The 20,835-nt window shown below is 43.5% G+C and overlaps 1 protein-coding gene across 1 annotated transcript in view; it reads right to left on the reverse strand.

The window, feature by feature from the left end:
- The window catches only part of LOC129846883 (B-cell receptor CD22-like), a 29,969-nt gene extending 17,351 nt beyond the window's left edge, over positions 1 to 12,618 (reverse strand). The window contains exons 1-7 of the mRNA XM_055914685.1: positions 12,564 to 12,618; positions 11,909 to 12,253; positions 11,527 to 11,745; positions 11,021 to 11,377; positions 10,691 to 10,909; positions 1,793 to 2,056; positions 1,418 to 1,681 (exon numbers count right to left, since the gene is read on the reverse strand). Of these exons, the coding sequence (XP_055770660.1) occupies positions 1,418 to 1,681; positions 1,793 to 2,056; positions 10,691 to 10,909; positions 11,021 to 11,377; positions 11,527 to 11,745; positions 11,909 to 12,253; positions 12,564 to 12,618 (1,723 nt within the window). The remainder of the gene's footprint in view (positions 1 to 1,417; positions 1,682 to 1,792; positions 2,057 to 10,690; positions 10,910 to 11,020; positions 11,378 to 11,526; positions 11,746 to 11,908; positions 12,254 to 12,563) is intronic.
- Positions 12,619 to 20,835: the final 8,217 nt, after the last annotated feature.

Here is a 20,835-nt window from a genome sequence, read left to right on the forward strand (position 1 = left end):
ATAAATGCATGGTGGAGATATGACATAGAGGAAACCAGGGAAACACTGCTGTAGTATCATGTGATTATAAATGCATGGTGGAGATATGACATAGAGGAAACCAGGGAAACACTGCTGTAGTATCATGAGGTTATAAATGCATGGTGGAGATATGACATAGAGGAAACCAGGGAAACACTGCTGTAGTATCATGTGATTATAAATGCATGGTGGAGATATGACATAGAGGAAACCAGGGAAACACTGCTGTAGTATCTTGAGATTATAAATGCATGGTGGAGATATGACATAGAGGAAACCAGGGAAACACTGCTGTAGTATCATGAGGTTATAAATGCATGGTGGAGATATGACATAGAGGAAACCAGGGAAACACTGCTCTAGTATCATGAGATTATAAATGCATGGTGGAGATATGACATAGAGGAAACCAGGGAAACACTGCTGTAGTATCATGAGGTTATAAATGCATGGTGTAGATATGACATAGAGGAAACCAGGGAAACACTGCTGCAGTATCATGAGGTTATAAATGCATGGTGGAGATATGACATAGAGGAAACCAGGGAAACACTGCTGTAGTATCATGAGATTATAAATGCACGGTGGAGATATGACATAGAGGAAACCAGGGAAACACTGCTGTAGTATCATGAGATTATAAATGCATGGTGGAGATATGACATAGAGGAAACCAGGGAAACACTGCTGTAGTATCATGAGGTTATAAATGCATGGTGGAGATATGACATAGAGGAAACCAGGGAAACACTGCTGTAGTATCATGAGGTTATAAATGCATGGTGGAGAAATAGGGGAAACCAGGGAAACACTGCTGTAGTATCATGAGGTTATAAATGCATGGTGGAGATATGACATAGAGGAAACCAGGGAAACACTGCTCTAGTATCATGAGGTTATAAATGCATGATGGAGATATGACATAGAGGAAACCAGGGAAACACTGCTCTAGTATCATGAGGTTATAAATGCATGATGGAGATATGACATAGAGGAACCCAGGGAAACACTGCTGTAGTATCATGAGGTTATAAATGCACGGTGGAGATATGACATAGAGGAAACCAGGGAAACACTGCTGTAGTATCATGAGGTTATAAATGCATGGTGGAGATATGACATAGAGGAAACCAGGGAAACACTGCTGTAGTATCATGAGGTTATAAATGCATGGTGGAGATATGACATAGAGGAAACCAGGGAAACACTGCTGTAGTATCATGAGGTTATAAATGCATGGTGGAGATATAGGGGAAACCAGGGAAGAACAAAATGAAACAATATTTATTTAATTCTATGTCATATGGTATGATAAGTGTCTCACATTGCTAACTATTATTTATGGTTGTTGACCTGTGTGATTATCAATGAATAGAGGAAGAGAAGGTGTACTTACACTGAACGTCCAAAAACACAGAAGAAGAGTTGAGACGTCCATATTTATACTCAGCCTCACAGAAGTATTCTCCACTGTCCTCAGAGATGATGTTAGTGATGCTGTAACTCTGTCCTGATGCTTTTGGTGAGTTTACATTCTTCTTGTACCAGGTGTATTTGTCCACAGGGGGGTTGGCATCACTGCTGCAGGTCAGAGTCACTGAACTGCCCTCCACTATTTCACCAGAGGGACTGACTGACACTGAGGTGCTCCTTGGTTTATCTGATAGAAAAGTGTGTCAAAATACTTGCCGTTTGAGTTCAGAAAATATATTTGTCGAATCACAATTAAAGTAAAATAGAGTAGAAAATGGAGATGAAATGCAATACTTACATAAAACATTTACATAAACAAGCTTGGATATTTTGGCTCCAACTTCATTCTGGGCCTCACAGTAATATTCTCCTCTGTCCTCAGAGCTGATGTTAGTGATGCTGTAACTCTGTCCTGATGCTTTTGGTGAGGTTACGCTCTTCTTGTACCAGGTGTATTTGTCCACAGGTGGGTTGGCATCACTGCTGCAGGTCAGAGTCACTGAACTGCCCTCCACTATTTCACCAGAGGGACTGACTGACACTGAGGTGCTCCTTGGTTTATCTGGTAAAGAGGATGACAGAAAAGGTAAGAGTACACATAGGATAATGCAACAATGTGTACTCTTACCTTGCTCAGAAAACTTGCGGGGGGCCAAATAAAACCACCCGCAGGTCAAATTCAGCCCGCGGACCTCCAGTTGTGGAACCCTGGTCTATGTCATGGAAAAGCAGGTGTTCTTAATGTTTTGTATACTCAGTGTATAGTTCTAGAATTATATCCCACATACTCACATGTGACAGTGAGAGTCTCTTCAGGAGAGGGGTGATCCTCATGGTTTTCTACAGCACAGGAGTATCTGCCTGTATCCTCACTGCTGACTGGCTTTAGGTACAGGTACTTGGTCTCATGTCTGATCAGACGTTGTCCGTTCTTGTACCAGATGTAAGAGGGGTTGTCCTGCAGAAAGCATATGGACTCACAGAACAGACAAAAACACTTTCCCTCTATGATGTTGGTTGGACCCTTAATCCGCACCTGAAGACCTGGAATAAAAAACATAATTAAACCCGGATTCACCTGATCTCTATTACAATAAACAAAGACTTTCCTACACAGATGGTTCCCATTTTTAAAATGTATTTTATATTTCACCTTTATTTAACCAGGTAGACTAGATGAGAACAAGTTCTCATTTACAACTGCGACCTGGCCAAGATAAAGCAAAGCAGTGCGACACAAACAACACAGTTACACATGGAATAAACAAACATACAGTCAATAACACAATAGAAAAAGTATATATACAGTGTATGCAAATGAGGTAAGATAAAGGAGGTAAGGCAATAAATAGGCCATAGTGGCAAAATAATTACAATATAGCAATTAAACACTGGAGTGATAGATGTGCAGAAGATGAATGTGCAAGTAGAGATACTGGTGTGCAAAGGAGTAAAATAAATAAATAACAGTATAGGGATGAGGTAGTTGGATGGGCTACAGGTGGGCTATGTACAGGTGCAGTGATGTGTGAGCTGCTCTGACATCTGGTGCTTAAGGTTAGTGAGGGACATACAGTGGGGCAAAAAAGTATTTAGTCAGCCACCAATTGTGCAAGTTCTCCCACTTAAAAAGATGAGAGAGGCCTGTAATTTTCATCATTGGTACACTTCAACTATGATAGACAAAATGAGAAAAATATCCAGAAAATCACATTGTAGTGTTTTTAATGATTTTATTTGCAAATTATGGTGGAAAATAAGTATTTGGTCACCTACAAACAAGCAAGATTTCTGGCTCTCACAGACCTGTAACTTCTTCTTTAACTTCTTGCGAATATAGGGGGTGCTGTTTCGCATTAGCATAATTTGCACTACAGATTAAACGGCTTCCTACTCAATTCTTGCTCGTACAATATGCATATTATTATTATTATTGGATAGAAAACACTCTCTAGTTTCTATAGCCGTTGGAATTTTGTCTCTGAGTGAAACAGAACTCAATCTACAGCACTTTTCATGATAGGGAGTCAGATTTCAAACATTTTGGCCACTGATCTGGAGTCAGTTTAAAGGTCCGTGTAAATGCTATGAAGAAACAGACACTTCTTACGTCTTCCCCTGGATGTCAGTGCGTGATGACGCTTTGAATGGAGTCGATTGCGCAATCAGGGGCTGTATAAAACAGCAAATACCGGAAGTAGCTTCCCTTTGCTGCCTGCGCCTTGCGCGCGAAGGACATCGGACTCGCCTCCTTCCAAGCGTTAGTTTAGCCAGTAATATTTCTCCGGTCATGTTTTTACCCGTTATAGGTGTTAACAGCATCATAAGGTAGTTAATTTGAACCGTTGTATAGCAATTTATATCCTTTTAGTGCGATTTTGAGGCATTGCTTTGTTGTGCACTTTGAAGCGCTGGGCACGTTTCGGGGTCCCGGTCGTACGTTAGTGGGCATTTCGACGGACAAGTGGACATCTTTCGACCAAAAGAAGATTAGACCCAAGAAAGGATTCTTTGCCCAAGATTCTGATGGAAGAACAGCTCACAGTAAGAACAATTTATGATGATAAATCGTGTTTCTGTCGAAAAATGTTAAACGCTTACGCCGCCATTTTGTTTTGTATAGCTTCGCTTGGCGCAACCTGTATTGAAAAGTAAGGATAATTTAAAAAATGTAAATCAGCGATTGCATTAAGAACTAATTTGTCTTTCGATTCCTGTCAACCCTGTATTTTTTAGTCAAGTATATGATTAGCTATTGATTAAACTAGATCACTCAAAGATGGCGACCGACATTTCCAGGCTTGTTTTGCTACTATTTTCATTGTATAACCACGGTTTTTTATGGCTAAATATGCACATTTTCGAACAAACTCTATATGTATGTTGTAATATGATGTTACAGGAGTGTCATCTGAAGAATTCTGAGAAGGTTAGTGAAAAAATTAATATATTTTGGCGATGATACGATATCGCTCTCTTTGGCTAGAATCAGTGCTCGGGTAACGTTTGCATATGTGGTATGCTAATATAACGATTTATTGTGTTTTCGCCGTAAAACACTTAGAAAATCTGAAATGTTGTCTGAATTCACAAGATCTGTGTCTTTCCATTGCTATGTGCTGTGTATTTTTAAGAAATGTTTTATGATGAGTAAATTGGTAATACAAGTTGCTCTCTGTAGTAATTCTAGTCGCTTTGGTGAGATTTGTGATGGTGGCTGCAATGGCAAACTATGATTTATACCTGAAATATGCACATTTTTCTAACAAAACCTATCCTATACCATAAATATGTTATCAGACTGTCATCTGATGAGGTTTTTTCTTGGTTAGTGGCTATCAATATCTTAGTTTAGCCGAATTGGTGATAGCTACTGGTGGAGAGAAAAAATGGTGGACAAAGAAAAATGGTGTCTTTTGCTAACGTGTTTAGCTAATAGATTTACATATTGTGTCTTCCCTGTAAAACATTTAAAAAATCTGAAATGGTGGCTTTATTCACAAGATCTGTATCTTTCATTAGGTGTCTTGGACTTGTGATTTAATGATATTTAGATGCTACTATTTAATTGTGACGCTATGCTAGCGATGCTAATCAGTGTGGGGGGGGGGGGGTGGGGGGTGATCCCGGATCCGGGGTTGAGGCTCGTTAGAGGTTAAGAGGCTCCTCTGTCCTCCTCTCGTTACCTGTATTAATGGCACCTGTTTGAACTTGTTATCAGTATAAAAGACACCTGTCCACAACCTCAAACAGTCACACTCCAAACTCCACTATGGCCAAGACCAAAGAGCTGTCAAAGGACACCAGAAACAAAATTGTAGACCTGTACCAGGCTGGGAAGACTGAATCTGCAATAGGTAAGCAGCTTGGTTTGAAGAAATCAACTGTGGGAGCAATTATTAGGAAATGGAAGACATACAAGACCACTGATAATCTCCCTCGATCTGGGGCTCCACGCAAGATCTCACCCCGTGGTGTCAAAATGATCACAAGAACGGTGAGCAAAAACCCCAGAACCACACGGGGGGACCTAGTGAATGACCTGCAGAGAGCTGGGACCTAAGTAACAAAGCCTACCATCAGTAACACACTACGCCGCAAGGGACTCAAATCCTGCAGTGCCAGACGTGTCCCCCTGCTTTAGCCAGTACATGTCCAGGCCCGTCTGAAGTTTGCTAGAGAGCATTTGGATGATCCAGAAGAAGATTGGGAAAATGTCATATGGTCAGATGAAACCAAAATAGAACTTTTTGGTAAAAACTCAACTCGTCATGTTTGGAGGACAAAGAATGCTGAGTTGCATCCAAAGAACACCATACCTACTGTGAAGCATGGCGGTGGAAACATCATGTTTTGGGGCTGTTTTTCTGCAAAGGGACCAGGACGACTGATCCGTGTAAAGGAAAGAATGAATGGGGCCATGTATCGTGAGATTTTGAGTGAAAACCTCCTTCCATCAGCAAGGGCATTGAAGATGAAACGTGGCTGGGTCTTTCAGCATGACAATGATCCCAAACACACCGCCCGGACAACGAAGGAGTGGCTTCGTAAGAAGCATTTCAAGGTCCTGGAGTGGCCTAGCCAGTCTCCAGATCTCAACCCCATAGAAAATCTTTGGAGGGAGTTGAAAGTCCGTGTTGCCCAGCAAGAGCCCCAAAACATCACTGCTCTAGAGGAGATCTGCATGGAGGAATGGGCCAAAATACCAGCAACAGTGTGTGAAAACCTTGTGAAGACTTACAGAAAACGTTTGACCTCTGTCATTGCCAACAAAGGGTATATAACAAAGTATTGAGATAAACTTTTGTTATTGACCAAATACTTATTTTCCACCATAATTTGCAAATAAATTCATTAAAAATCCTACAATGTGATTTTCTGGATTTTTTTTCTTCTCATTTTGTCTGTCATAGTTGAAGTGTACCTATGATGAAAATTACAGGCCTCTCTCATCTTTTTAAGTGGGAGAACTTGCACAATTGGTGGCTGACTAAATACTTTTTTGCCCCAATGTATGAGTCTCCAGCTTCAGTGATTTTTACAATTCGTTCCAGTCATTGGCATTAGAGAACTGGAAGGAAAGGCGGCCAAAGTAGGAATTGGCTTTGGGGGTGACCAGTGAAAGATACCTGCTGGAGTGTGTGCTACGGGTGGGTGCTGCTATGGTGACCAGTGAGCTGAGATAAAGCAGGGCTTTACCTAGCAAAGACTTATAGATGACCTTGTGCCAGTGGGTTTGGCGACGAATATGAAGCGAGGGCCAGACAACGAGAGCATACAGGTCGCAGTGGTGGGTAGTATATGGGGCTTTGGTGACAAAACGGATTGCGCTGTGATAGACTGCATCCAATTTGCTGAGTAGAGTGTTGGAGGCAATTTTGTAAATGACATCGCCGAAGTCGCCATTGTATCAATATTAAATAATACATTGACACTGTCGCAGGAACAGGGTTGCAAAACTCTGGTAACTCTCCCAAAATCCCCATCTTTTCCAGAATAATCCCAGAATCAGAAGGAATTAATCCTCCAACCAGGATTTCTGGAAAAGCTGGGAACTTTGGGAAAGTTACCAACATGTTACAACACCAGGCAGGAGTCACATTCACCTGAAGATTATAAGTGCAGTGTTACCTGTGACAGTCAATGTTGTTCCAGGGAAGCTGTACCCCCATCCTGAGGTTTCTGTGTTGAATATGAACTTGTACTCAGCAGAGTCCTCCTCTCTCAGATCTGTGATTCTCAGGGTGGAGTGACCTCTCTCCTTCTCTCCAGCATACTCCACACGACCTGCATACCCTGGGTCTGTGGTTAGGTCCTCAGGGATCAACTCATCCTTCCAGCTGGCACTCCTTTTAGGACTAAACCAGAGTGATGATGTGATCGTAGAATCACCACTGTCATACGTGGAGGATATGTCCACTGTTGACCCCTTCAAGGCACAGACTCCCTGATGGGGGTAAGTCACACTCCAACAGTTCTGACCACGGACACCTTAAACAATAACATGACAATATAGTGTTTTCTGTATTCTGTTCTCAGATCGTTCTGTGTGATGAGTGTTTCAGATGTGTAATTCACCAACATGAATGAATATAGCCTACTGAGGAATACTGTAGTTGAATCTACACTTACACACTGCAGGAGAGTGGAGATCCTCATGGTATTTTACAGCACAGGAGTAACTGTCTGCATCACTAAAGGAGTCTGAGTACAGGCTGGAAGGGTCCTCCTTTACTTTGTGTCCGTTCTTGTACCAGATGTAGGTGGGGTTGTCAGTCAGAGTACAGGTGGTGATACAGGTCAGAGTCACCCAGCTTGAAAGCAGTGAAGTTGTAATCTTTACCTGAAGATCTGGAGAGAAATACAACACATGAAATACTGTATGAATTTACTGAGTTCTCTTCTGAAGAAATGATGCAAGCCATTCTGATTACAGTCTGTACAGACTATCATCCTGACCCTTATACTGAATAAACACAAATCAAGATATGTGTTGAACTAACCTACAATAACTAGACTATTCATTTTGTTAGAATACAAATGATGTTAGTCCGTAGATAGATGAGGCACATTTGTATTGAATTACTCTAGTATTTTACACAATATTACCTGTGACAGAGTAACTCCATGTCATACTGCCCTCCTGGATCTGATTCAACTATTATATAGATAATACATGACAGTCAAAGTCTCTCTCATGTCTCTGTTTCAACTACACTGAACAGAAATATGAATGCAACATGTAAAGTGTTTCATGAGCTAAATTAACGTTACCTGCCCGAATGCATAGTGCCAACTGTAAAGTTTGGTGGAGGAGGAATAATGGTCTGGGCTGTTTTTCATGGTTCGGGCTAGGCCCTTTAGTTCCAGTGAAGGGAAATCTTAATGCTACAGCATACAATGACATTCTAGAAGATTCTGTGCTTCCAACTTTGTGGCAACCGTTCGAGGAAGATCCTTTCCAATGCCCCCCGTGCACAAAGTGAGGTCCATAAAGAAATGAATTTTCGAGATCGGTGTGGAAGAACATGACTGGCCTGTTTAATACGTCATACATCCAGCCATGTCACCCGTGATATAAGTTAGTATTCAACATGACTCTGTTTATATTCTTATCTATTTAATACACTGAAGAAAAATATAAACACAACATCAAATCAACCTTTATTGGTCACATACACATGGTTAGCAGATGTTAATGCAAGTGTAGCGAAATGATTGTGTGTAGCGAAATGCTTGTTTCACACATGCAACAATTTCAAAGATTTTACTGAGTTAAATTTCAAATGAGGTAATCAGTCCTTGAAATTTCAATAAATTCCTTAGGCCCTAATCTATGGATTTCACATGATTCGGAATACAGAAATGCATCTGTTGGTCACAGATACCTTAAAAAAAGGTAGGGGCGTGAATCAGAAAACCAGTAGGTATGACCACCATTTGCCTCATGCAGCGTGACACATCTCCTTTGCATAGAGTTGATCAGGGTGTTGATTTTGACCATACACGTGGTCTGCGGTTGTGAGGCCGGTTGGACGTACTGCCAAATTCTCAAAAACGACGTTGGAGATGAATTATGGTAGAGAAATGAACATTACATTCTCTGGCAACAGCTCTGGTGTCCATTCCTGCAGTCAGTATGCCAGCTGCATACTCCCTCAAAACTTGAGACATCCGTGGGATAGTGTTATGTGACAAAACTGCACATTTTAGAGTGGCCTTTAATTGTCCCCAGCACAAGGCACACCTGTGTTGTGCTCATGCTGTTTAATCAGCTTCTTAATATGCCACACTTGTCAAGTGGATGAGTTATCTTGGCCAAGGAGAAATTCTCACTAACAGGGATGTAAACAAATGTGTGCACAAAAGTTGAGAGAAAAGGTTTTTGTGCGTATGGCAAATTTTGGGCAAATTTTATTTCAGCTCATGAAACACGGGACAAACACCTTACAGTTTGCGTTTATATTTTTGTTCAGTGTGCAATATGTCCTCTTATGTGAAATACTAGATTTTGTATTTTTCCATCACATACCACTATTATGTGTGTATGACTGCCCTTAATAAGGTAATGACAGTAATAGATGTGAGATGTGTGACAGATTACCTGTGACAGTCAGGGAGACAGGTGAGCCAGAAAACTTTTCCCCAGATGTTATGAATCTGAACCTGTACCCAGTAGAGTCACTCAATCTCAGGTCTGTGATTCTCAGGGTACAGTCATTCTTCTTATCCCCAAGGTACTCTATATGACCCTCATACCCTGGCACTGAGCTCAGATCTTCAGCCTCCATACCAGACCATTTAGTAAACCAGAAAGCTTTTTTGATCTCATGATAACTGGGATATGTGTAAGAGCAGGATATGTTCATTGTTGACCCCTTCAAGGCACAGATCCTCTGGTGGGTGTAAGTCACACTCCAACAGTTCTGACCTGAAATACAAGACAATATAACACCTTTATAAAAATCTTTAATTACAATATCTACTGTATACACTTATGCTGTTACGTTCCTCAGCAAGATAACCTAAAATTTCACCCAAACAAAAGGGGGAATTAACAAAAGAGTCACTGACAAAGACAAAAATGAGACCAGTGGGTTTTTAGGAGGGGTTCTGAAAGACACTCATGGGGGAGTCCATTGAAAATTGACTAGCAACAACAACTGGAACCAAAAAGACATGGGCGCCCACCATGAGCTCCCACCACGAGTGCCCACCACGAGCGCCCACAACATTTTCCCAAGAAGAGGAAAAACAAAATTAAAACCCACATGCCAGCACAGTTGTAACACATACTGACTAACGAGTGACGCCAATCAGGGCATCCAAATATACCTCCAAATATAAATGAAAAAAAATTAAATAATAATGTTTAAAATATATGCTGTGAAAGTAACCAGGAAGTGACTTTCCCCTCAGCTTTGTAGTTTTTTTTTTTTTTTCATGGGTCTTCAGTGCTCAAAAATGTAGTGCAATGGTGTACAAGTGCAAAAACATAATGAAAGGTATCTGGTAGAAGTAAATTCATCCATTGACGGCATTTTCATGAATTTGATTATATATCTTGAAGCTCGTTCAACACTGCGTGGCAAAGCATATGGACCTAAAGCAGAAGTGGACGTCACATTCACAGCAAATTAAATAATGATTGTCTGACAACCTGAAACAAATGTTGTATGTAAAAGTCCACACTTACACACTGCAGGAGAGTGGAGATCCTCATGGCCTTTTACAGCACAGGAGTAACTGTCTGCATCACTAAAGGAGTCTGAGTACAGGCTGGAAGTGTCCTCCTTTACTTTGTGTCCGTTCTTGTACCAGATGTAGGTGGGGTTGTCAGTCAGAGTACAGGTGGTGATACAGGTCAGTGTCCTCTTCCCTGCCTCTGTGGCAGGAGTCACCTTCACCTGCAGGTCTGAATACAGAGTAAATTACAACAACATAATTAAACCAATAGTGTATTATGGATAAAAATATATATTTAAACATCAAATAAAATCTATGTATAAACATGATCAAGTGTTACCTGTGACAGTCAGAGTTGTTCCAGGGAAGCTGTATCCCCATCTTGAGGTCTGTGTGGTGAATATGAACTTGTACTCAGCAGAGTCCTCTTCTCTCAGATCTGTGATTCTCAGGGTGGAGTGACCTCTCTCCTTCCCTCCAATATACTCCACACGACCTGCATACCCTGGGTCTGTGGTTAGGTCCTCAGGGATCAACTCATCCCTCCAGATGTCACTGTGTTTATGACTAAACCAGAGTAATGAGGTGATGTTATAAAGACTAAAATAAGTACAGGATATGTCCACTGTTGACCCCTTCAAGGCGAAGATTGTCCTCTTGGTGTAAGTCACTCTGTTGCAGTCCTGACCCTGGACACCTGCAATATAATGGAATCACATAATACTGTATTTTCAGTTATTTTCATAAAAGCCAAGCCCTATCAAATTACAGAGTGAGACCAAAAGGACGTAGTACAAACATTCTGTATACATGCTGTATTAGATTCCATAGTAGATTCCCACTCACACACTGCAGGAGAGCGGAGATCCTCATGGCCTTTTACAGCACAGGAGTAGCTGTCTTCATAGTTACTGGAGACTGGGTCTTTGTACTGGGGGGAGGTGCTCTCATCTAGATGTTGTCCGTTCTTGTACCAGATGTAGGTGGGGTTGTCAGTCAGAGTACAGGTGGTGATACAGGTCAGTGTCTTATCCTGATGTCCACCAGTCACCTTCACCTGAAGACCTGGAGAATAAACAATATCACTGTAAATCCCTTTATCACTGACTTATCACTCTAATACAAAGATGGAGGAAATCCTATGTTATACAGACATAAATACAAACCAAGACATTTATCCTGAACTAAATGGAATTCAACAGTTTAACTATATTGAATGTAACTGTACCTGTGACAGACAGAGTGACTCCAGGATTGCCAAAATATTTCCATCCTCCAGTCTGATCTGTAAATCTGAATTTGTAAGTAGCTGAGTCACTCTCTCTCAGGTCTGTGATTGTCAGGGTGTGACTATTTTCTTCATGCTTATGATACGTCACACGTCCTTTGTAGTCTGGGTCATCACTCAGACTCACATAATTCTCCTCAGCATATATTTTTGTGAACCAGAAGGTAGTTGTGACTGTACCACTGGGATATGTGTAAGAGCAGGACATCTCCACTGTTGACCCTTTCAAGGTACAGATACTCTGAGTGGTGTAAGTCACACTCCAGCCATACTGACCCAGTACCACTGAAACACAGTCACACAACACAATGGTCTCAGAATTAAGTCAAGGTCTATTGGCTCACACTGATGCCTGTAGATTGACAAACATCACACTGAAGGTAGGGTTTGTCCACACTTTGTTGCCATAGTTCCTGTTTTGAGTGTGAATGGAAACCACAGATAGGCATCACTCAGTGAGGTGTGAAAGATAACTATTTAAAGTGAAGTGGAGACGCCTGACAGAACACACCAGAATAACATTATGATTCTTATCCTTTTATAAATGTCTGTAGATTATTAAACAGAGAACTAAAAGATAAGAATGAGACCATACCTGCTACAGACCAGAGAAAGACCACCAACACACTTCCTGCTGTTCTCAAGGACATTGTTGCATCTCCCACCCTGCAGTCTTAGAAACATAAACAACAACTCACTCTATAGCTGGTGAATAACTCCACCTGATTCGTAATGGATACAATAAAGTCATCATCATCAACAACAACAACAACAACAACAACCACTTATTGAACAGATCTGTAGTACTGTAAACACATATTTCTACATTGATTGTTCTAAAGCTGTTTTATTCTCAGAAGCCCAAATACAGGAACTCTCTGTGGCTCGGCAAGCTAAAGACTGACCACCAAGTTCAATGATAGCTCCTATCCCGAAGCTGTGAGGCTAAACAGCAAGAGACTCACACACACACAGACACACACACAGACACACACACACACACACACACACACACAGATACACCATACGCGCACCAGTGGAGGCTCCTCAGAGGAGGAAGGGGTGGACCATCCTCCTCAGTGAATTTCATATTTTTTTATTTATTGTAAAACATAAAAAAGTTAGATTTTTTTGATAAAACTATACTAATATTATCACATCACCAAGTAACTGATGAAAACACACTATTTTGCAAAGAAGGTCTACAGTAGCCTCAACAGCAATATGTAGGGTAGCACCATGGTGTAGATGGAGGACAGATAGCTCCGTCCTCCTCTGGGTACTGTCATGACTGTCAGGTTACAGGAGACCACAACCCTACAGATTATCTCTCACCCCCAAAAGAGGAGGAGATATCTAGGGGTATGTAGATGTGGGAGTTTTATGTCCCTCACGCCCATGGTAAATCTTAGCCACAGATACAATTCCTTTGTTCTCTCACTATGGAGAACCAGCCTCAGAACATTAAACATGTAATAAAGGGACTTTGGAACAATGGTTTCCGTCAGCCACAATGGTGGTCATGACGATAGATGGAATATGAAAATGTATGTCATTTTTGTTTTGTTATTAAAGCTTAATACATTACATTATTACGAAAACATTGTAACTTTAAGAGTTTTCCTAGTCTATGCTTGATGTTTATATATTGTACGTTGTGTGGAAAATGTCCAAATCAAAGAGAATGTTTTTGGTAAAGATGAAATGTGAAGTTAGATGTCTAAAATTGGATTTGAGTAAAATCCAGACCTTGCCTCGTAACTAGTTACGCCCAGAGAATTGCCCTAAAGGCGGTTACGCCCACTTCTGACCCGAGGGTATAAGACCTGTGAGTTAAGAAGTAACATATCAGACTAAGTGACCCGAGCTGCAGCCATGGTCTGAATAGTCAACTAACCCAAAACGCAACACAAGGTTGAAGACAAAGAAATCTTTTTTTCTACCCATGCTATGGATGAGTAGCTGTGTCTAAGGGGGTGAATTCAAGCCGGACCACCTAGCCTCCACTCTCGATCGAATCGTGGTATCTACGCTGTTTCATTCCTACGCTGTGAGCTCTCAGCTACAGAGCTGTCTGTCCTCAGAAGACCCCTTTCAGAGCAAGGGCGAGGAATCAGACCACTAAACCAAAAGAACACCGACATCCTGAGGACATCCAGAGAGTTGCGCCGGAGAAGTGCGATATTGAGAAGCCTAAACGACCCACGCGGAGCTTCACATCTGAGACCTCCAACACGTAATTACATCATTATATTCTGACCCATAAGAGCGGCAGTTCGGGGCAAGGCTAGGGTTAAAATATGCATAGCTGACAAATGTACCCAAATGTATATTTATCTCGTGTACTTTCTCTTTTTCTCTCTCTTTTAAATCCCCATTTTGGGTAACACGCGCCATAGTGTGTTGGCCCATTATACTAAGTTCTAATCAATAGCCTAGACTGTGATTTGTGTATGTGTATATTTTATCATCATTTTAGCTTTCTAGTAAATAAATAATCAACTAAGATTGGTGTGGTACGAACTCATTGGTGGGACCCGGGTCCGTGCAGATTCCCGGATTATGCGACGTTCAGAATGAGATTGTAGAGAAAACTGATTTAATTAGCGACTGTTGTAAAATCGATATTCTGATATTCTTTGAGTTAATTTGGGAAATAGAAACTCAATACAACTCATTTTCCCATGGTGCCCCAGGTAAAATAGTTAATAATTGCTTGATTCATCTAATCACGCAATTAGAAACCTTTAATCATTCGATGAGCAACAGTCGTCACATTAACTAATACAACGTCACAACAGAACATTGACTTCAATACAAAACCCAGGAGGCTCATGGTTCTCATCCCCTTTCCATAAACTTACACAGTAATTATGACAACTTCCGGAGGACGTCCTCCAGCCTATCAGAGCTCTTGCAGCATGAAATGATGTGTTGTCCCCCCAATCAAAGCATCAGAGGATGAATCTAGTACTGAAAGCATAAGCTACAGCTAGCTAGCACTGCAGTGCATATCATGTGGTGAGTAGTTGACTCAGAGAGAGAAATACAATAGTTGAACAGTTTTTGAACAAATTAATTTCTTCCAAAATTAAGAAGAAGCAAGAGAGAGAGGGGGATAGATAGAGAGAGAGAGAGAGCGATATTTGGTTGTATTTTTTTAACTTTCACTTTCACTTAGCTACCTAGTTTAGCCTACTTAAAGGGGAATGGAAACACTTTAGGAAGTAAATATAAGTAAAGAGAGGTATTCAATCCACTAATACTAAACATGTGCATTTAACATAAAAACATCTCTATATTTAGTTTTATGATCGTCAACAAGGTTAATTTGAGCTATTGTCAGCGCCATTTTAAATTGCCATAGTAACGACTGGCGCCAGTGCGTCACTGGCAGCAATCAGCAAATTGTCTGTGGTACGAAGAGAGTGAGGTTAGGTGCGGACAACGAAGATGACGACAACAAGTAGTAATTCAAACATGAACTGTATAGCGGCAGGCTGTATGAATTGGCTCCCCAAAAAATCCCTTGGTAAACTACAATCTGCTGCCCAGTGTAGTTACCATTCCTTTCCAATAGATGGCAGCCAAAGATAGTTGAAGTCACTACATTAGCGACAGGGACACGGGATTAGTGCGCACTGAACGTAGTTTCATCTTCAAAGCAAGTTTATCTGGTTACGCTTGAACACGTTGTTATAGTGGACAAGCTAACTAATACAGTACTATTTTTACAGAAGGCTCAGGCATTAGATCTATGTCTTAGGCTAGGCTAGATTTACTAAATGAAGTGGTTTGATTCAAACTTTTATTCAATGCCTTTGCTTCTGGCTATGCGCACCTTATGGAAGAAACGACACATGCAGATGACACGCCGTACACCTCGTCCAATTCTCCCTTGTGCCCATAGGGTGAACTGGCGATTAACTTGCCAGCCTGTATGCTCTGCAAATAAAATCATAAGAAAAGTTAGTCTGATACCAAACTAAATCACAATGTATTTATAATGAGCACGTCCCATTATTGGATAGAATGAGATTTCATGAATCATGATGCCGTCTGCGATTCGAACTCTGGTCGTTCAATCTAATGGTAAATGTGTTACGAGCGTGCCAAACAGAGCTAATGATAAACATTGTTATAGGATACTGATTATATATAGAGCACCTACCCACTACTGATATTAACCTTAAACAATTTATAATGAAGCCAGGAAGTCCTTCATAAGGATTAGTGACACGTCCAATAAATACATCGCCATCCAGACAGACTGACAGGAATCTCTGACTGAATGTAATACAGTCACCATCCGCTGGGATTTTGTGCTCTATCGCTACCATCACTCTACAACACACACACTCATATTCTAGTCTAGCGGCTAGCTATTACCTGGCAGCATCCCCACTCACACCAGTTTGTTTTTGCCTATGCCAACCCTCTAGCTGAGGTTTTTCAGGCGGCATGTCTGTGTTGTTACTGCTACGAGAACGAACTCTTTGATCGGGGGCAACGATCGGCTCAAACATGAACGGCTCTGTCACGTTCCTGACCTGTTTTCTGTTGTTTTGGTATGTGTTTAATTGGTCAGGGCGTGAATTTGGGTGGGTAGTCTATGTTTTCTGTTTCTATGTTGGTTTAAGGGTTGCCTGGTATGGCTCTCAATTAGAGGCAGGTGTTTGGCGTTTCCTCTGATTGAGAGTCATATTAAGGTAGGTTGTTTCACAGTGTTCGTTGTGGGTGGTTGTCTTCCGTGTCTTCTGTTTTCCCTGTCCGTGCGTTCTTCGTGTTACATGTAGTTCTTAAGTTTAAGTCTGTTTAGGTCGGTTTGTTATTTTGTAATCCTTCCAAGTGTTTGTTTTCGTGTTTCGTCTTTGTGTTAATAAATCATTATGTATGCACAACCCGCTGCGCGTTGGTCGAATCACTACTCCTCCTCTTTGTATGAAGAGGAGGAGGAACGCCGTTACAGAACCACCCACCAAACCCAGATCAAGCAGCGGGTTAACGGACAGCAACGACAGCAGCAGTGGGTCAAGGAGGATTGGACATGGGAAGAGATTCTGGACGGAGAAGGACCCTGGGCAGAGCCAGAGGAGTGTCGCCGTCCCAAGGCGGAGCTGGAGGCATCTAAAGCGGAGAGGCGACGATATGAGGAGGCAGCACGGAAGCAAGGCTGGAAGCCCGCAAGTACAACCCAAAAATTTCTTGGGGGGGGGCTAAAGGGTAGTGTGGCGAAGTCAGGTAGGAGACCTGCGCCAACTTCCCGGGCTTACCGTGGAGAGCGGGAGTACGGGCAGACACCGTGTTACGCAGTAGAGCGCACGGTGTCTCCTGTACGTGTGCATAGCCCGGTGCGGGTTATTCCACCTCCCCGCACTGGTAGGGCTAGATTGAGCATTGAGCCAAGTGCCATGAAGCCGGCTCTACATATCTGGCCACCAGTACGTCTCCTTGGGCCGGCTTACATGGCACCAGCCTTACGCATTGGTGTCCCCGGTTCGCCTACATAGCCCGGTACGGGTTATTCCACCTCCCCGCACTGGTCAGGCGACGGGGAGCATACAACCAGGTAAGGTTGGGCAGGCTCAGTGCTCAAGGGAGCCAGTACGCTTACACGGTCCGGTATATCCGGCGCCACCTTCCCGCCCCAGCTCAGTACCACCAGTGCCTACACCACGCACCAGGCTTCCAGTGCGTCTCCAGAGCCCTGTTCCTCCTCCACGCACTCTCCCTATGGTGCGTGTCTCCAGCCCAGTGCCTCCAGTTCCGGCACCACGCACTAAGCCACCTGTGCGTCTCCAGAGCCCTGTACGCACTGTTCCTTCTCCCCGCACTCGCCCTGATGTGCGTGCCCTCAGCCCGGTACCTCCAGTTCCGGTACCACGCACCAGGCCTACTGTGCGCCTCAGCAGGTCAGAGTCGGCTGTCTGCCCAACGCCGCCTGCACTGCTCGTCTGCCCAGCACCGTCTGAGCCATCCGTCTGCCCAGCGCCGTCTGAGCCATCCGTCTGCCCAGCGCCGTCTGAGCCATCCGTCTGTCCAGCGCCGTCTGAGCCATCCGTCTGTCCAGCGCCGTCTGAGCCATCCGTCTGTCCAGCGCCGTCTGAGCCATCCGTCTGCCCAGCGCCTTCTGAGCCATCCGTCTGCCCAGCGCCTTCTGAGCCATCCGTCTGCCCAGCGCCTTCTGAGCCATCCGTCTGCCCAGCGCCTTCTGAGCCATCCGTCTGCCACGAGCCATTAGAGCCGCCCGTCTGTCCCGAGCCATTAGAGCCGTCCGTCAGTCAGGAGCCGCTAGAGCCGTCCGTCAGTCAGGAGCCGCCAGAGCCGCCAGCCAGTCAGGAGCCGCCAGAGCCGCCAGCCAGTCAGGAGCCGCCAGAGCCGCCAGCCAGTCAGGAGCTGCCAGAGCCGCCAGCCAGTCAGGAGCTGCCAGAGCTGCCAGCCAGTCAGGAGCTGCCAGAGCCGCCAGCCAGTCAGGAGCTGCCAGAGCCGCCAGCCAGTCAGGAGCTGCCAGAGCCGCCAGCCAGTCAGGAGCTGCCAGAGCCACCAGCCAGTCAGGAGCTGCCAGAGCCGCCAGCCAGTCATGAGCTGCCAGAGCCGCCAGCCAGTCATGAGCTGCCCTCCAGTCATGAGCTGCCCTCCAGTCATGAGCTGCCCTCCAGTCATGAGCTGCCCTCCAGTCATGAGCTGCCCTCCAGTCATGAGCTGCCCTACAGTCATGAGCTGCCCTACAGTCATGAGCTGCCACTCAGTCATGAGCTGCCCTACAGTCATGAGCTGCCCTACAGTCTGGAGCTGCCCTACAGTCCGGAGCTGCCACTCAGTCCGGAGCTGCCACTCAGTCCGGAGCTGCCACTCAGTCCGGAGCTGCCACTCAGTCCGGAGCTGCCACTCAGTCCGGAGCTGCCACTAGTCCAGAGTTGTCCCTCTGTCCTGAGCTACCTCTTTGTCCTTAGCTACCTCTTTGTCCTTAGCTACCTCTTTGTCCTTAGCTACCTCTTTGTCCTTAGCTACCTCTTTGTCCTTAGCTACCTCTTTGTCCTTAGCTACCTCTTTGTCCTTAGCTACCTCTCTGTCCTGAGTTGTCTCCTCTATTGTGGAGGGGCCTTAGTGAGGGTTCCTGGACCATGGTCGGGGGCGAGGGTCGCCACTCAAAGGACGCTAAGGAGGGGGACAAAGACAGTGGTGGAGTGGTGTCCTCGCCCACCGCCGGAGCCGCCACCGCGGACAGATGCCCACCCAGACCCTCCCCTTGAGTTTTAGGGGTGCGCCCGGAGTTCGCACCTTGAGGGGGGGGTTCTGTCACGTTCCTGACCTGTTTTCTGTTGTTTTGGTATGTGTTTAATTGGTCAGGGCGTGAATTTGGGTGGGTAGTCTATGTTTTCTGTTTCTATGTTGGTTTAAGGGTTGCCTGGTATGGCTCTCAATTAGAGGCAGGTGTTTGGCGTTTCCTCTAATTGAGAGTCATATTAAGGTAGGTTGTTTCACAGTGTTCGTTGTGGGTGGTTGTCTTCCGTGTCTGTGTATGTTGCGCCACACGGGACTGTTTCGGTATGTTTGTTCGGTTTTTGTGTAGTCTGTTTTCCCTGTCCGTGCGTTCTTCGTGTTACATGTAGTTCTTAAGTTTAAGTCTGTTTAGGTCGGTTTGTTATTTTGTAATCCTTCCAAGTGTTTGTTTTCGTGTTTCGTCTTTGTGTTAATAAATCATTATGTATGCACAACCCGCTGCGCGTTGGTCGAATCACTACTCCTCCTCTTCGTATGAAGAGGAGGAGGAACGCCGTTACAGGCTCCAGTAGGTTTATTGGCTTCCTAACTAACATTATTTCCTTCTCTGTAATAAACTCATTCTCAGAACACAGAAGGCTGTTGTAAAAAACACCTGTCTCCAGGATACATCTTCAAACTAAGGGCAACCATGCCATCTGTGACAGAGAGGGAGAAGCGTTCATCCATATATATGCGTAAGAGTCTAGCTGGCAACATTTACAGATATATGTTTCTAATTTTGTCAGGAAGTGGTTTTCATTGCAAGTTAAAGCGCACTGTTAGCTAGCTAGCTTGCTAGCTAATGTTACATGTATGATCTGTGTAGTAATGTTATTTGTATCTTAGAAATCTATTTGCATTGCTAGTTATAGCCTAATGTTAGCTAGCTAGCTAACATTGAACCTAGTTGGTTAGCTTTAGCTACCTGCTAGGTATGACATTCAGTATGGGTTGGGGTTATTGCCACGTTGAAAACAACTGGGAACTCGGAACTAGGTACCCGGAAATCTCTGACTTTCTATTTAAGGGCTTTCAAGAAAACTGGGAACTCCAACTGAGAAAAAATTGTTTGAAAGGTCATCCAACTCGGAATTCCATCTCGGGAACTCAGGCCTCTTTCTAGAGCCCCGACTTTCCGACCTGAAGATCACTTACGTCATGATTTTACCTCGCATTTTCCCAAGTGCCTAGTTGTCTTGAAAGCACCATTTGGTTCATTGTTTAGCTAGCTAGCTACTAAAAACACTCAGAAAAGTGGTTCTGGGTAAGAATAATCTAATAATGATCAAATATTTCTACAATATTTGTCTGGACACTTTACATGTTTTACATTGCTACTATGCAAATATGCAAGTAACCATTTCAATGTACACCTTCTGCATCCTGCGCATGTGACAAGTAAACTTAGATTTTATTTGGTATAGTGTGTGTTTACCAGAGACGGTAATGTGAAGAACAACATGACCTGCATCAAAGTCAGATTAGGTCATAGGTCAAGGACTAGATAAAGTGTATTTTGTCTACTACTTTCACCCCTTTAAGTCTTGAAATCTTTGGTTGTTTACTATTCTACCTTACTCACCCTGTTTAGCACCTGGCCT

The sequence above is a fragment of the Salvelinus fontinalis genome, unplaced genomic scaffold (assembly GCF_029448725.1).
Source record: "Salvelinus fontinalis isolate EN_2023a unplaced genomic scaffold, ASM2944872v1 scaffold_0636, whole genome shotgun sequence".
In the NCBI taxonomy this organism is placed as follows: domain Eukaryota; kingdom Metazoa; phylum Chordata; class Actinopteri; order Salmoniformes; family Salmonidae; genus Salvelinus; species Salvelinus fontinalis.